The 17,661-nt window shown below is 53.3% G+C and overlaps 1 protein-coding gene across 1 annotated transcript in view; it reads left to right on the top strand.

Annotated features, from left to right (window-relative positions):
- The window catches only part of INPP5D (inositol polyphosphate-5-phosphatase D), a 122,010-nt gene that overhangs the window by 37,952 nt on the left and 66,397 nt on the right, over window positions 1-17,661 (top strand). The window contains exons 3-4 of the mRNA XM_046644662.1: window positions 13,068-13,218; window positions 15,493-15,664. Of these exons, the coding sequence (XP_046500618.1) occupies window positions 13,068-13,218; window positions 15,493-15,664 (323 nt within the window). The remainder of the gene's footprint in view (window positions 1-13,067; window positions 13,219-15,492; window positions 15,665-17,661) is intronic.

Below are 17,661 nucleotides of genomic sequence, written 5' to 3'. Positions count from 1 at the left end.
ACCCAAGGGGAAGCATCTGAGGTTGCAGGTTCAATCCTTCAGAAGCAAAGCACAGAGCCGCTAGAAGAGAGGAGGATGGGAGCATAGAGCAGGAGAGGGATCCTGGGAGAATTGGGCAGGGCACCAACAGCGTGCCATAAGGACCTAATAACTGTGATTAGAAACCACAAATTTATATGAACACCATCCTTGGCACAAGCTGCTCCCTCTTCCTGCCGTGACATTTCCCTCTCTTGTTGCCTGGACCACTCCTACCCATCCTTGGCATCTCAGCTTAAGTGTTGGTCCTCTGGAAAATAATTCCCTGACCCACCAAGCTGAGTCCCCTTGTAACACCCTCCCGGAGCACGGTCTTCTCCTCACACCCTCTGCACCTTGTAATTATTTACTTAACTGTTTACTGTACCATGTCTTGCTTCTCTGCTAGACTGCGGGCAAGGCCTGGGTCTGGGTTTGTCCCTGCTGGAAGCCCACAGTGAGCCCGGGGGTGGGGAGGGGGGTGCGTGGCGAGAGGTTGGTCAATGTGTGGGGGCTGTGGTGGCTGGTCTGATGGGCCGCCCTGCTCAGGCGCAGGGGGTGGACTGGGCAGCTGATCCTGGCTAGTGGCTTGGACACTCAGGGCCTGCAGATGTACAGGGAGTGCAGGGTGCCATGCAGACAGGAGCTCTGATGGCCACAGTGGGGTTCAGGCTCATCAGAAAGATGGTGGGCCCAGAGGGTCCTGAAGGCCTGCTCAGAGGACAAGATCAAAGGGTGGTGGCCTCTGGGATGCTGGAGAGCTGATGTGGTGGAAATGAGGGCATGGAACTTGAAGGTGTGTCCCTTTGATGGGTCCTGGTGACAAAACAAGTTGTGTGACATTGGACAAGTCACCTCATCTCTTGGAGCTTCAGCTTTCTCGTGGGTAAATGGAGATAATCATGTCATGAAGTTTCAATAAGAGGAAGACTCTCAGGAGAAGTTCATTCTTCCCTTCAAATGTGTATTTGTCAGTGTTTGCTGCATAACAAGTGCTCAAAAATCTTCATAGTTTATAACAACAAACATTTCTCTTCCTCTCCTGGGTCTGAGGCTCAGCTGTGCTTGCGGGATCTAGGCCGGGCTCTCCTGGGCTCAGCAGGACTGGACTGGACTGGACTCCAGATTTTTGGTTGGGTCCAGGTCTGCTCCTCATGTCTTTATTCTCAGCCCGTGCTGAAGGGCCAGAGGCTCCCTGGGGCATGTCTTCTCATGTCAGATCACAGGACCTAGGAGGGGCAAGCAGAAACCCACAAGCCCGGTAAGCCTTGAGCTTGAAACTGGTGCTTTTGCCCATAATCCATTGGTTGATGCAAGTTGCATGGCCATGCCCAACATCAGTGGGGCAAAGACGTAAATTCTTCACACTCTGCAAGATGTTGCAAGGTGCCAGGATGAAGGGTGTGGCCACAAGATTCAATGGCAGGGAGGGCCCTCTGCCCCAGCCCCCCTTCCTTGTCATCCAGGCTTCTGTTTACACGAGCTCTTGGAAAAAGCTTGGAAACAATTTCCATAGTTATCTGACAACCTCCCTGTGATGCTGGGTGTGATGGATAGTTTCTAGCTGTCAACTGTGACTCTACTGACAGAAGACCCATCCTCTCCCCAGATTGGGGGGTCCTCCATCTAAACACCCAGATCATGTGCTGGCAGACAGAGCATTGTCATCCCCTGCCCCTCGCTCCAGCTGTGGTGACACCAACAGAGACCTCAGACGATGCCTCTCAGAGCTGTCATTTCAGTACCAGCCAGAGGTGTAAATTTCCCAGACCTCCCGCCTGCAGCTCTTTTGAGGTGAGCAGTTCAAAGCACTTCACAGGCCCCTCAAGTCTGCGAGGAGAGCAAGCAACTTGACTCCCACTGCACAGATATCAGAGACTGAAAGGCAGAGATTTGGGGCTTCATGATCTCAACATCCCAATGGGGATCCCAGCTCAGAGGCGACAGAGTGGAACAAGCCTCTGTGAGTGCCCAGTATGGGAGATGACCTGGCATCCGGGGGTTTCCCCAGTGGGAGAAGGCAGGAGGCAGGGCTGCAGGCCTCTGGCTCTGCTGGTGGGGGAGGAGGGGACACCCAGCCTGGGGAGGAGTGGCCACAGGATGCAGGGACTGAGAAGTAGAGAGGTGGGGATGACAAGCCCAAGGAAGGAGCATGGGTTGAGAAATGGGGACATCAGCTCTGAGAATCAAGGGTGGGGTGTGGATTTAGGAGCGATTACAGAGACTGGCAGGCGAACAGAGCCCATCCCGAGCCATTCTGTTCTGGGAAGTCTGCCCAAAATAAGGCAAGAGAAAAGCTGAAGAACCTTCTTTGGGATGTGCAGGCTGGTTGGAACAAGGCGGATGGGAGACTCCAGCCTGCTGGCTGGGCGTAAGACAGAGCCTACTCCTGCCAGTGCCAGGCCTACTGGACCCGGGCAGACAGGGCCAATAGGCAGCCTGGTGCCCGCCAGGGAGCTGGGGATGAGCACGGTTGGGCTGGAGCCAATGTCCCACTGCCACAGCTGGCGGGTGGAGCTGGGACAGGCTTGGCACTCAGTTTCCACTTTTATTCCTTTAAGCTTCTTGCCTCCTCCCAGAGCTGCCGCATCACCCTCTTCCGCACATACGAGACTCTAAATAAGCCTGGTGTTGGCTTTCACACTTTCCAAGCCCTCAGACATGTGGCTTTGGGGACTCTGCCTTGGGGCAAGCCAGTGGAGACAGGACAGAGCCCACAGATTGCAAGTGCCAGCCTCGCCGCCTCCACCCCCACCCCCACCGCCCACCACAGCGCAGAGGCCAGGCCTGCTGCCACCCAGGATACGAGCTTCTCCCACGTACCGGGTTTCACACCACCCAGCCCACCCACTGAGCCGCTGCAGGCTTGAGTCTGCCTGCCCGAGAATCTCTAACCACCTGGTTCCACCCCGAGCTGGCAGCTCCCTGTGTCTGGTACCCTCCCTCCTGTCTAGCTAGAAAGCCTGTGGGTCCCCACCCACCGCCTCCTATCTTCTTTCTTATCTTGAAACGTCCCCCTGGGTGCTGCTCTTCTGACAACACCTCTGACCACCCAGGCAAGTTGCTCAACATATCTGAGTCTCAGTTTCCTTGTCTGTAGCATGGAGCTGTGGCACCCACCTGTGATGTTAGATACAATATAAAGTAGATAACATACCTAACACCGCTGGCCCAGTTCCAGTTTCTTCCATTTTGGGGAAGAGCCAGAGAGCTCTCAGAGGGACCTCCTCTGCCCCTGGCACAGGACACATGGTGGGGAACAGTGTTCTTGCCACCGTGACCTGTCCTTTGTCCTGAGTGGCTGATACACAGTACTGTTCACTGTTGCAAGACAAGACCTGAGGAAAGATGAACAAGACCCCACTCCCCGGGACCCAAAGAGCCCACGTCCCACCTGCACCAGCCCCCTTTTCCCTCACCTCCCTAGTGCCATTTACAGCTCACAGCCTTCCAGCCCCATGAGGCCACAACACCAGGCCATTCACGAGACATGGCAGCTCCAGCAACCTGCAGCCTGCCTACCAGAAAATGACCCCTCAAAGGTCCCATGAATAGTTCTAAGACACTCTGGAGGACCCCTAAATGTGCCCTCTGCTGGCCGGCCACCTGCAGGCGCCACACAGAATACTGTTCCCTTCTCCTGTGTCAGCTCCTGCTCGTGCGGGCTGTGGCGGCAGGACACTTGAAGCTTCGTGTGGCCCCTGTGCACCACGAGAACACCAGGGTTCCTGTGCCGGCCTGGGGCTCCGTACCAGGGGCCAAAAGCCCCATCTACCAGTCCGCCAGGGTCTGCTCCCCCCAAATTCCATGCCATCAGTCTCCATCTCTCTCTCATCCACCCCAGAAGCTAAACCAAGTGCCTGGGTCCTGGGAGAGAACAGAAGCTGTGTCCACATCTACCCCAGGCCCCTGCTCTTCCTCCTCCTCCAGCCTCCCATCTCTCCCACTCACAAAATAAAACCCGCCCTGCTCACCGATGCATGGGACCTTTCCAGGAACCCAGCTCCGCCACGCCCAATGCCCAGTGCACCTGGATGTCCAGCCCCAGCCCACAAAACCCGCTGCCCCTCCCCTCTGGTCAGTCCCAAGAACGCACACATCAGCCCAGAGGCTGCGTCCGCCATGTGTCTTGTTGTGGGGCCGTGGCCACCACCTCACCTCCACCCACTCGTGCTGAGGGACTCTCTGTGATTGTCTTTCTATTCTTGATACGTTAGTATTATTACGATTATCTGACGTTGAAGATGTTTCTAAGATGTAATTTTTGTACAGAAACCTCCAGAAGTATATAGGCCAGGAATGTTTTTGTACATTTAAAAAAAAATCTGACACTTTTAGACAACATGCCTTTTAAACCCCACTCCCTTGTGTGTTTCTGTGTGTGTGTGTGTGTGTGTGTGTGTTCTTGCGTGCATGTTAATTAAATGAGCGGGGTTACATAAGCTAATTTTTAAAAATCTTTTTTATTACACTCAAAAAAGTGTTTACATGTAACCACCATCCAGATTAAGGTATAGATCATTTCCAAACTGTTTTTTTCTTTTTCACTATTTATTTTGAAAATAATTGCAGACATATAAAAGTTTTAAAAAGAGTGGAAAGAATTCCTGTGCACCCTTCACTCACTTTCCCCAACGTACATTTTAGCCTTGGAAGTTTATCATTCTCTCTCTCTCATATTATTATTATTATTCTGAATTATTGGAGAGTAAGTTGCTGGCAATGCCCCATTAACCTTAAAGATGTGTTTTCCCTAAAGATGAGTCCTCTCCCCTACATAACCACAGTTCAATCGTCAAAATCAGGAAGTTAACATTGATGAAATAGTATCATCTAATCTTTAGATCCCATTTAAAATTCTCCAGTTGTCTTAGCCATGCCCTTTATAGCAATACATAACTGTTATATTTATATATTCTACTTATAATCTCCGCCTCTGGACCAGCTGGTGGGTGGGGTGGGGGCACTATGTGTTAGTTACATGTAATTACCACATCCCTGTACTGGGCACAGTTCCTCGTCTTTCATGACCTTGGCATCTTTGAAGAGAATAGGCTAGTAATTTTGTAGGCCGTGCCTTGATTTGGGGTTTTTGGGTGTTTCCACTTGACTGGGTCCAGGCGCTGCATTTCCGACACGGGTACCACAGAGGCACTGCTGTGCTCTCCGCCTTCATCTCAGGAGACGCATGATGTCGTTTTGTCCCGTTACTCGCGAAGTCAACCTTGTCACTGGGTTAAGGTGGTGTCTGCCAGGTGTCCTCGTTGTTAAGTTCCCATTTTTCCCTTTTAAATTATTAACTATTCTGTGGGGAGATGCTTTGAGACTATCTAGATGTCCCGTCCCTCCTCAGTCTCTCACCCACTAGTTTCAGCATCTTTAGCATCCGTTGATTCTTGCCTGAATCAGTTGCTGAAAGGTGACTTTTCCCATCACTCGTTAGACAGTTATTAATCGGCATTCTACCGTGAGAAAGAGCTTTCCTTTCTCACTTATTTATATCAGTACAGACTCATGAGTTCCTATTTTATTCAATGAATTGTAATTATTTTTATTATTCATTTTGATGCTGAAATTGTGCCAGATGGTCCTTTCAACTGTCCTTTCAGTTGTCTCCTGGTTCCTGGATCTTTTTGACAAATCCTTGTCATTTTTTGAGCTTTTCCTTACCTTCTGGGTAATGGATGTTCCAGGCCCACCTTACACCTTTCCCGCCCCAGCCCTAGAACCATCCGTCTCTCCAAGGAGCCTGGTTCTCTTTAGTGGAGGGTTGTATTTCAATGTGCTCGTTGCAACTGGGGTGTTGTTGCTTCTAGGTCCTCTCGGAAGACAGAGCAGTGAAATGTGTGTGTACACACCTACACACTCACACATGCATCGGTGTTTACCTATAGGTGGTAAAAACCCTGAGTTCACACCGATGCCTCCCCTTCCGATGCGACACTGCAGACCGAGTTCATTCTAGCCTAGCTCCTCTCTCTGACAGTGAGAAACTGGCTCCCATTTCTCCATATATTTCATCCTTTGCTCATTTCCCTGTGTGTAGCCAGTCTCTGCTGCCTCCTGCCCCAGCCAGGCCAGCTGCTAAGGCCCTGACCACTTCCTTGTTCCAGCTGCATCCTCTGCCTGCCGACCACCTCTGTGGCCCCAGCCCCGAAGCCCTGCTGGCTCCTGGCCACTTCAAGGAAGAGAAGGGGAAGGAAACAAACGGATAAATATATTTTAAAGAAAAGAGGAGAAGGGTGGGGAAGCGGAAGAGCTGACTTTTCAGGAGACACATCCTGGGGCCCATTCTCAGCCATATGGCTGGAGAAGGATTTCTGGATCTGAAGCTGGCCTCCAGATCTTCCCAAACCTGTCTGCGCTGGCCTCTCCCATCTCACTAACCGGCACTGACATCAACCAGGTCCCTAAAGCTGGAGATCTGGGGTGAGCTCCCTGGCCCCCTGTCTCTCACAAGCAGCTCTCTGGCTGTTCCAGCTCCGTCCAGCCCCTCTCCCTCCACTGCACCTCCACAGGTCAAGCCTCGGGGCGGGAGGAGGGGGGAGGTGCTGGGGTCCCCAGCTTCCACTCCTGCCCCATACAATAGTCCATGATGTTTTTAAAAATGTAAATCTTATCAAGTTTCTCACTCTCACACACACACACACACACAAGCTTTTAAAAACCTTTAGCGGCTCCAAATCACTCTTAGAACAAAATCCAAACTCTGCAGGGCCCAAAAGTCCTGAGAGACCCACTGTCTGGTCTCTCCGTCTCTCCCTTCTTCACCTACGTTGAGGTCTGCAATTCTTAGGAAGAGGTTTGCGGGAGAGGAGCTGGTTAAAGAGGGAGAACAGTCCTGAGGGCAGAAGGGAAACCAAGGAAGGCATGTCTGGGGCTGGCAGAGACCGGAGAGGGCAGAGCAGGGCTAGGAGGAGGTGGGTCCCAGCGACAATGAGAGGTGGACAGGACGGGGCGTGCAGCCCCTGCCAACCTGATCTGTGAGTGGAGGAAATGCTTCAGAGCTGTCAGGGATGGGAGGGACTGTTCCAGAACACAGAGGCTGGGCCTGGACAGCCAAATTCCATGCTCACTCTGCATCGGTGTGGTGCCTCCAGGGATGTGGGAACCCTGGGCCTGGGCTGAATCCAGCTCTGCACACTTCCTCCACAGCCTCCACGGGCCCAGGGTCTCGTCACCAGGAAAATAGAAATAATAATGCCCCCAGCCATCCCTCACCCCTCCCTGCCATTCTCTTCATGGCAGCCAAATGGTACTGTCACCCTGCTTAAGACCTTTTAGTGACTTTCTCCTTGAACTTGAAAGAAATGCTTTGCTGCAGTGGGATAGCGAGCAGACTTCTTTTCTCCCCTCTCTTTAACACTTTCCCATCATCTGTAAAATTTCCAGAACGATTGTATGTGCTCTTTCCTTTGTAGGGAAGGCTGGCAGAGCCGCGAGGGCATGCCCTGCAGCAGTGTCCTCCCGGAGCCCCTCGGCTGCCCCTCGGCTGCCTGTGCCAGCTCCCTCCCGTGTCCCTAGCCTTGTTTCAGGTCCCCGTTTAGACACAGCAGACAGTGCTGAAGTTCAAGTTAGCCCTTGGGAAAGTTCAGCCTTCCAGTGCTCCCCCTTCCTCTGAAGAGCATCTGAAAGAGAGAGCCTCAGAACCATTTCTGGAAACACATCTCGCAGGGTGCACAGCCCTGGGCCTCCAACAGACCGGACATCCAGCTGTCCCTTGTTTTAAAGATCCTGCTGGCTGTCCCTCCCCAAACCCTGGGACTCAGGGCCACCCTCCCCCTCACTCTGTACCTTCTCTGGGAGTTTGGTACCCAGGTGAGCTCAGGCGCCAGGTGATGGGGTGAAGGGGCCCCTCCCTGAAAGGCCCAGCTTGGCATTCCACATCCGTTTCCTTCTATGACTTTTCAATGCTGGGGTCTGTTTTACGCGATGTGCACGTCTCGCCAAACAGTGTGTGTGTGGGGGGGGGCTGTCATTATGCCTGCAAGGGGTTTGGGGGACTATGACAGGCTGGCTGAGCCAAGCAGGGTCCCTTTCCCACAAGGACTTACAAGCTTGTGGGGAAGCAGACACAGCTGGGCTTTGTAGGGAGCTGTCTAGAGGGGCTCACGGAAATGGTCATGCTGGAAAGTGCCTGGAACTTTCCATAACCTGGAGATTTTAATGACAGACTGGAGAAGAGATAGGTATTTTGTTTCACAATCTGAACTAACTCCTACCACGTGTTTTTCTGCATGACTTTCGGTGATGGAGATAAGTTCATGTCCATTCTGTTGACACCACAAACCCCGAAGGGTCGTCTGCTCTGTGCGTACACACCATTAAGTGAATAGACTAACAATGTAGGAAATGCTGCTCTTTGCTTTCACAAAATCAAGCTGTCTGTCGTGTGCTCTAGGTATGTGCCAAAGAGAGAAGGAATTCCTTCCTGGTTGGGGGAGAGTTGCCACGGAGCAGAAATCCAGTCACCCATGGGCACCCCCCCGGGGAACGTCTGTGATGAGCAAGGCCCCCGTTCGCCGCCCCCCCCCCCCTCCAATGTGGGGCTTCAGGGTTTCCTTCTCTGTTTCAAAATGACTTGATAAATCTCTTCAGGAAGGCAGCGGCTGCGGAATGAGGAACGAAGTCTGGAGGCCTCCACCATTAAGCATGGAGGGCAGCCCCCCTTCCCCGGAAGTGTGGCCAGTCCCCCTCCTGCTGGGAGCCTGGCCAAGGCACGCAGAACACACGGGCCTGGCTGTCCCACCTGTCCCACAGGCGTCCCGTCACCCTGGACCTGATGTACTGTGTGTCTTCTGTTCCAGCCCAGATTCACCCGCTCCCTGGCCCCAGGTTTGCAGTTGGGTGGCAGATGGGAGGCACAGCCAGGAGATGGGAGGTCCCAGGGGTCGGCTCTGCAGAAGGCCACAGCTCTTGCCTGCCAGCCCTCTCCGAGTTCCTGCGTCTGCCGCCCCCATGGGGGGTAATTGCTTTGGTAGCTGCGAGGTGCTGCCTTCCTCTTACATCCCTACATCCCGTCCGCTAAATTCTCCCAAATCCCCCAGTTTAACTTGACACCCGCTTCCTGCCAGGACCTGACTGATACACATGACAACCTTCTTCTCGACATTTGACATTTTATTGTTGAAAAGGCTCCACCTGGGGGGATCAGGTCGGGGCTGGGGAGAGGGGGTACTCCTCCTGCTGCCTCCCCTGCCCCCCCATTTCTCTTCATCCCCTATCCCAGGCCCACACAGGGTCCTCTCGGGCCATCCTTCCTCCTGGCTCTAAACGCACAGCTGTCATCCTGACCCAGTGCAGCAGGTCCATCCATCACTATCGCCAAACAGCTCCGATTGGCAGGCCATACGGTGCCATCGGAGGATACAACAGTAAGCAGAGCCGGCCCCTGACTATGGATGCACAGTCAGGCAGATATGGACTTGACCAGGCCCCCATCCCCACAAGAACCCAGTGCTCCTGCCGGCCCACGGTCAATGCACTGTCCACTGACTCCTGACTCAGCTTTGACTCGGCCCAGATACGGCTGCCCTGTGCACAGACCCACCCCCTCGCCGGCCACACTGCCCTGCCCTCTTGGCCGTCCTGCCTTGACAGGGGACCTTTCTAGGTCCAGCTTAGGAATGAGAGCACTGCGGCTGGGCTGTTCCCTTCTGCCCTGTGCATATGGAGCCCCCCACGGCTGTCTAGACTATACGCCTCACCCCCACCCCTACCCACCACCCCCCTCCCCCAGTCTGGATCAGCTAAGGAGCTTCCATAGCCCTGGGCACTCTGACCTTTTCCTGTTCCTGTTCCTGTTCTAGAATGTGCTTTGAACATAAGTTCTCAAAGGAGTCTCTATGAAACCCTTTGCATTTCAGTGCCAGGAGCAAAGACTGATGAGGACACCCTCTGGGGAACAGTTCCTCCAAGGAGACCATAACTCTGGCTAGTGGGCGCCCTGCCTTCACCATTTCCTCTGTGTCTGTGCGTCTGCGTGCGCTGGTCCTTGAGACAGGCTGCTCCCTTCTGACCCCATGCACACGGCAAGTCTTCACTTCAGGCGGTATGTGCTGCCTGCAGACCTGCTCCCTGCAGAGCTCCATGCGTTTCCTGGGGGCTTCCGCCCCGTGAGCTGTAGGGGAGGGGTGGGAAGGCATCCCGCCCAAGCAGTGCCTTTCAGTGGCCATTCACTGGCTTGCCCACCCAGCCCCCTAGACGGGCTGCGCCACTGTCCCTGAGGTTGGACTCAACCCTCATCCTTACCTTCCTGGGCACCTGGGCCACCCGGGCGGCCAGCAGCCATGGTGCACCAGGCTCCCCGGGCTCCGTGAACAGTCCATGCACAAGCAGTGTCCTGGCAAGTTTGTCTTGCCCACAGCGCTCCGCTCCTGCCACTGGCTTTTGGGTCCTCTCGCCCAACTCCCTCCTTGCTGGATCTGTAGGGATTAGATTAATTTTAGAGCATCCTGTTCCTCTGCAGAATGAGTACACAGCAAATTTCATCAATTCCAAGATGCTTATTTTTTCACATTTAACATCTCTGAAATCGAATGGGTCCACAATTGATGGCGTATCACAGTTTATGCTTTACCTTTTTAGTGGTACATAAAATAATGTGACCACATCGGTGCATTGAAATCTCATATCTCGTGTGCTCCCTCAAACACGTGTTCCCCAGACGGCCTCCAGCCGTGGCCCCTTCTCCAGACTCACACAGGAGTCGTTTCACTTTGACTTCCTTTGAGATTTTCATATCCTTTTTTCATATGCCTAATGGCTTGTCATCCATCAGCTGTAAATTCTTGGCAGGATGACACTTACCACGACGGCTTTATCTGAACTGAGTTCATCCATCTTGTGTCGTGTCAAATTATTTTTCTTATTCTGCTCACTTTTGGCTTTGAACCTCTTCAAGCTACTTTTTAGAAGGCCTGGCTGCCACTGCTCAGGTATTTCTGGTTCAATAATGTTTGAAAGAGATTGCTTAACATGGGGCTTTGGGAAAACAAGGGAATTTATTAGAAAGAATTTTTAAAAAAAAACCTTTTGTTAAACTCTCTACGAATTTATTACATAGCTTAAGCCACACACTCAAACACAGGCACATACCCTCATGGACAGATTGATACATGTGGACAACGCAGGTGCACACACAAATACACATGGAGAGAGAGACAGAGACAAGCAGAGACAAGCCAAGTGGAGAGTCCTGAGTCAAGGTGAAAGATGGCAGCGGATTCTCCTTGAAGGCAAATGCATCCTCAGTACAACTGGGGCTGACCCCACGAGCAAGGGTGCAGGGACAGGTCTGAGTCTGGCTCCGTTCCCAGATACCCATGTCTGTCTGGGTCATCCTGCCTCGTCTGATCTCTCCATCCCACTTACCTGGGGTGGGAGGCACCATCCCCAGCCTCCCACGTCAGTCCCGACCATGCTGCAGCAATAGGCATCTGACTTGAAGGTGGGCCAGTCAAGACAATCCAGCCACAATCAGCCCAGGCTCCTCTTGTACACCAACGTGGCTGGGCTTTCCAACCTTATTTACCTAGTGGCCTTCTTTCCCACGTGCGGTGGTCCCAGTTCCTTCCTCCAGAAGGCAACAGTAGCCCCCAGGGGAGCAGTTGGACCCCTGACCTTCAACTTCAAAGATGGCACCTTCTCAACTCATTTTAAACTTCCGTGACTGTCACTGATGTGATGGTTGTTATAATAACGGGTGTGAACCACAGGCACTTAGTGTGAGGACCCGGGGTGCTGTGCTCCCGTAAGGCCAGGGAAGCCCCACCCAGAGGGGGCCGCCTCCTTGGCGCTCATCCCTGGACCCACCACCAGCTTGATCCCTTGCTCCTGTCCAGCTGCCCCGGCCTCACTGCTCCTCCCTGGAGCCTGGTTACATCTTCCTCCTCCACAGGGCTGCAGCCCCAGTCAGCATCTTCTTGGCTGGATCGGTCCTGCTTCGCACTGTCCTCCTTTGTCCTCTGTGCCAGAGAGAGGGAAAAGTCCAAGATGCCTCTGGTTTCTGGCTGGGCCAGTGGGGAGATGAGGGTGCCATTCCTTGAGACAGGACACACCACGGAGAGACAGGGCAGGTGATTGGTGGAAGAGGATGGACAGGATGTTGGGACACGTTGAGTTAGGAACTGTAGGGTACAGCATTGATGAGAACTTAAGACTCATCAGGATGCAGGATGCTTACAGCTCTTGCATCCTGCCCTGCTGCCTGATACCCTCTCAGGAGGAACCCACAGGGGCGGGGCTCCGCGTGGGCGAGACCTAGGTGGGTGGGGCGTCTGTGTGGGTGGGGCCTCAGTGGGCGGGGCCTCAGCGAGGGAGGCTGGCTGCCCAGCGACCACCTAGAATTTCTTGCTGGAGCCAAGGGACAGCAGAAGGGCACTTGGCCCCAGGGCATTTGAACAGCTCAGCAGAATTACCCACAGGCTCCTCAGTCATTAGCAACAGAGATACAAATCAGGGAAGATTTTTGTGCTTCCGCAACCGTTTTCTGAGTTTTGATAAAACAGAATTATAGCAAATGAAAAAAAATTAAAATAAAAGCAAAACAATTGCTAGAATAGGTTTTCCTCTGTTTAAAAATAAGTTATCTTTGGAGGGGGAGAAATAAAAATAACTGCCAGCATCAAACACACACACACACACACACATTTTAGAAAAACATTCTAAACTATTGAAAATAGGTCTCTTGGGGTTGTGGGACAACAGATGATGTCTTCTCAAAAAAATTCTGTATTTTCTAATTTTGCCATTATAAAAATGTATTACTTGTATAACCAAATACTTTTAAAAATAAAAGTTAAAAAAAAACAAAGAAAAAAAACTTTAAAAGTGTCCTATTTGTGCCTTTTGCAGACTGGTTCTTAGGGCTGCTGGTTACAGGGTGTGAGCGTGTGGGTGTGTCGGGCAGACACCGCGTAGGAGTCCAGGGCTTTTTCTGGATCGTGGTCACTCCCTCGGCCTCGCTGGTCTCCGCGGCAGGTGACCTTTGTGGTTGGATGATGTTCCAGCCGGTTCAAACGTGCCTCTGTTTGGGGTTCTGTCCTCAGGCATCCGAAGGCGTCCCCATGAGGTTCTTCACCAAGCTGGACCAGCTCATCGAGTTTTACAAGAAGGAGAACATGGGTCTGGTGACCCACCTGCAATACCCCGTGCCCCTGGAGGAGGAGGATGCGGGCGATGAGCCAGAGGAGGATGCAGGTAGGAAGGGATGGACTGAGGGCAGGAGGCTGGCAGCTGCCTGTGGCAAGAGGTACCTTCTGGAACCTTCCCTGCCAGCACCGTGGCGGAGAAGTCCTGGGGAGTTTCTCTCACCACAAGTGCTTGTAGATTAAGTGGGTCCAATTATCAGAGGGAAAGAGGGTGACACAGTGGTTAAGGACAAGTTGGGAACACAGGCTCTGGGGTCAGACAGACCTGAGTGGGGCTTTCTGCTCCCCAGCTTCTTAGCTGTGTGACCTTGGGTAGATTACTTAACCTCTCTGAACCATAGACTTCCCTTAAAGAGACAGTGAAACTTATATTTACCTCTCAGGGAGTCATCAAAAGGGTCCATGAATGTAAAGCCTAGAGCCTAGTACATAGTAAGCCCTCAATAAATGCAGCTACCATCATCATCAAAATAATTAGCTGCATTTCACTGTGGAGAGAATGAAGGAGGAGATCCTTGCACCTCACTGGAAGGATGAAAAAGGTGTTTCTTTATATCATCATTGAAAGAAAAAAACAGTACACCCCCTAAAAAGTGTGCAAGAGTCGGGGGAAGGGACAGAGACCAACAGGGAAAGGCAGGGCAGCAAGGGAGCTCAGCCGGGGGGGCCCTCCTTTCCCCTCAAAAGTTCATGTCCTAAAAGAAAACCCTGAGAAACATAATTGATCCCTCAACTGGTCAGGGCTCCTCTGAAATCCCAGAGCCTGGGAAGAACCAGGTCCTCCAGGGTCACCCCCAAGAGAGGGCAGATGAGACCAGAGATGCCGAGGTCCCTGGCCTGGCTCCTGGCCTGTCCCTGGCAGGCCACTGCCGGCCACATGCTGGGCACCCTTATCATCCCACTCCGGGGGCAGGCTTGTGGGCCACCTGTCCATCTTCCTCACCCTCCCTGAACACCTACTTTGAGTGGCTGACCTCTGTGGGGCATCCTCACCCCCTTGTGGAGAAGGTGAGAGCCAGGCAGAGTTTCCAAAGGACTACAGCTCCGTGGAGGCTCAGAGGGACCCAGGCAGCCCGTGTCCCTTATTGCCCCACGGCTGCACGTCCCCCAGTTGTCCCCAGGGGCCCAGGGATGGCCTTGATGCTGAAGAGCTGTCCTCAGAAATGTCCCCCACACTGGCATCCTCCCTTCCCTTGCCCCCCCCCCCCCCCCAGCCTGGCTGCTTTCCCCTCCGGGGATGGCCATCTGGAGAAAGCTCGACGCTCTGCACTCTCCCTAAGGGCTGGAGAGAGAAGCCCCGTCTCATCTCGTGACTGCTGGCTTCACTTCCCCAAATGAGGCCCAATTGTCAGCTTGACCCAGAGCAGCGCGACATTCGCCCCCAGCCCAAGCGTCTCCTTCGGCTCAGGTCTCCTCGGGTGCTGCCAGTCCCCATGGGGCTCCAGGCAGACTCGCAACTGTCTACAGCACCCCAGACTGGGGGGTGTGGGGGGGGGGGTGGGGAGTGACAGCTCGTCCTTTAAAGAGAGTGTCCCTGGGCAGCACCATGACCAGGCCATGGGGCAGCCATTCTGTGTGGGAAGAGGCTCAGGCAGGAGGTCCTGGACCCCAGGGGCTCAGGACCCTCGCCCATCTCTGGACCGTGCGGGACAGACATTCTCCTAAAGGGAAGTGGGCAGGAGTCCCATCTCCCAGGCCGGGTTCAAATCATTGGTTTCCTATTTCAGTTCTCTGGGTTCAGGGACCCCCCTCAGTTTCTTTTATGTGTCTCGGAGGGGCTGGCGGGAGAGAGAAGGAAGGGCGGAGGCTGCAGAGAGGGCAGAGACAGGGTGCCGGAGTGAGAGAGAGAAGAGCAGTGTGGCTGGGGCCTACCTGCCCCTTGGCCCGCTCCTCCTGTTCTGGGGACTGGGCCTCTGCTGCGTCCAGGGCCCCTGCCTCAACCCCGAGCTGAGCTGCCTGAGGCTGCTGGCTCTACCTGCCCAACCAGCAGCCCTGCCTGGCATGGCCACCTGACCCCAGATGACAGGTGTCTGCTGAGTGCCTCAGTGGGACAAACTGTGCTAGGGCCTGGGACCAAAGACCACTAAGACCAGGTCCCTGCGCTCAGCAGGCTCCCTGTCCAATCAGGGAGTCAGCAAGGGAGTGGGGATGGGAGGGTCAGTGTGGGCACAGATGGGGCACAGTGGCCTGGACCTCGTGTGTCGGGCAGGGTCACCGCACAGAGGGCGCAGGGAGTCAGCCACAGGACCCTCTCTGTAGGCAGGTGATCCTGAGAGAAGCTAGTGCTTAGTCCAAATGGCATTCTTGCTCTTCTCTTGGGTAGAAAGTATCCAGTCTCCGCCGGAGCTGCCACCGAGAAACATCCCTTTATCAGCTGGGCCATGCGAGGCCAAGGAGGCCCCTCTGTTGAGTGACAATCTGAGAGCCACCGAGGTCAGCCGGCCGAGCCTCTCTGAGACGTTATTTCAGCGACTGCAGAGCATGGACACCAGCGGGTGAGTCCCCACCTGCAGGGTTCCCTCCGAGGCCAGCCTCAGGCGCCACAACACGCCAGCGGCTCACTCTGCGCTCACTCCCGGAGGCACCCCTTCCACTCCATGGTGGGCTGCAACAGAGTCTGAGGGAGCCCGGCTCCCACGGCAGCTCTGGCCGCATGGGCACTGCATGGCCTTGCTCAGATGCTCGTCCCCACCAGGCCCCACAGCGTGGCAGGAGCTGGGTCTGGAATGACACAGCTGGTTCTGCTGCAGACGGCATGGTGTGCTCCAGACTTTAGGGGCCCACGATGTGATTCCCTTAATGGGGTTTGCCACAAACTGCACATGGCATCTTTGCCCATCACAGATTCCTCTAATGCCATGGGGTCTGCTGAGTCATATGGCCCAAGCAGAGGAGCTGCCTACACTGTGGCCTGGACCCACCACACAGCCCTTTCCTGCTCTGGGCCTCACTCAAAGGGGGCCACCTTCCTTGTCATCAGTAAATGGGTCAGAGCAGTATTTCCCTGTGTGGTATGAACTCCATAGTCTACACAGCATGGCGCTCCTTTCTTTGCGGTGGAAGGTGTGAAATGCAATCATTCTGATGCTTTACGTTCTCCTCGCTCTGATCCAGGGTTCCCAGGATCTGGTCCCATATGTGGTCCCATCCTGGCTCCTGCTGGTCCACACTGACAAGGTTCTGCATCTTCTTTGCCCTAGGGTCCTGCTTCTCCCTTAGCAGACCCAGCACTTCCCTGGCTGAGTGATGGGCTGTGGGGTATCTCCTGGGAAGGGTGTTTGTTGTCTTGCAAATCAGAGACCCTGACTTCAAGACAGGCCAAGGGGGTGGCTTTAACAAGAAGGAAGCTCTATGAGGGGACTGTGTCCCCAGTGCCCAGCACATTGCCTGACGTACAGCTGGCACTCACTAGATACGTGTTGAATGAATTAATTAGTTAGTACCCAGTAACTTCCATGCATTCATAATTTTAAAACATTCTTTGTTTCTTTGTGAGAAAAAGAATATCTTAGTGGTAGGACTAATGCAGCATATGCAACTTGAAAGATCAATTTGAGACTCCTCGTGCTGCTGGCCTACCTGCGATTTGGCAAAATAGAAAAGAAATGCCCGAGATACACATAAGCCACTCGGTTGCTAAGATACCTGTTGTTTTTCATTCCCACCTGACATATCCTCAGATTCTTCCCCAGGCCCATCAGGTTATATTCTCTGCACGCTCCTTGAATCTCCCGTGCTACTTATCAAGCAGCTAAATAGCCAATGTTTTGAATATGTTGATATGTTATCATGATTATCCCAAAATATGTGTCTAAACAACAAATGCTTATTAAAATAGTCCCTGGAGAGCCCATCGCGTGGTTTCCTTGAGTTTCTAGTTCTCTCCAGGTTTGGATGCTACGTGCAGGAACTCCTTAGGGAAACAGGCAAGGATGCCCGATCATCTGCCCACTCCCCCCGACTCTCCCACACCTTGTATCAACTCCAGCTCCTTGTCAGTCCCTCCTCTTGAGTGGAGGATGTTCCCTCAGGCCTCAGGGCCCCGTGGGAAGGAGGAGGCATGGAGCCAAGCTTCCTCCTGAGAGGGGTGGGGAGCAGCTCTCTCTGGTTTTGCTTCCTAGCTAATTATGGCAGTGGAACCTTCCTAAACCTTCTGCTTGGAGATGCAGATGAGTCAATGAAGCGTGGGCAGAAGGACCATGATGACACCGTGCCTGCCCTTAGTTCTCTTCCAGGTCATGAAAAACAGATTCTGCCTTGTGTCTTGAAGTTAGTCTATTTCACTTGTGAAATAGCCTTTAGATTCTTTTTGATTATGAGACACCTGCATAGTCTTTTGTGTAAATTAATTAGATCTAATCAGTTAGGTCATAGTTAATAGGTTATTACAAGACTCCTGAGCAAAATCAACCTTCTCGGATAAACAGAGTTTACATCTTACATTATGTCGACACTTTCTACAACAGACATTTTAACAAATATAGCTTCCTAT

Source organism: Equus quagga, chromosome 17 (genome assembly GCF_021613505.1).
Source record: "Equus quagga isolate Etosha38 chromosome 17, UCLA_HA_Equagga_1.0, whole genome shotgun sequence".
In the NCBI taxonomy this organism is placed as follows: Eukaryota; Metazoa; Chordata; class Mammalia; order Perissodactyla; family Equidae; genus Equus; species Equus quagga.
The sequence above is the reverse complement of the archived record's forward strand: the minus strand, read 5'-3'. Positions and strand labels throughout refer to the sequence as shown.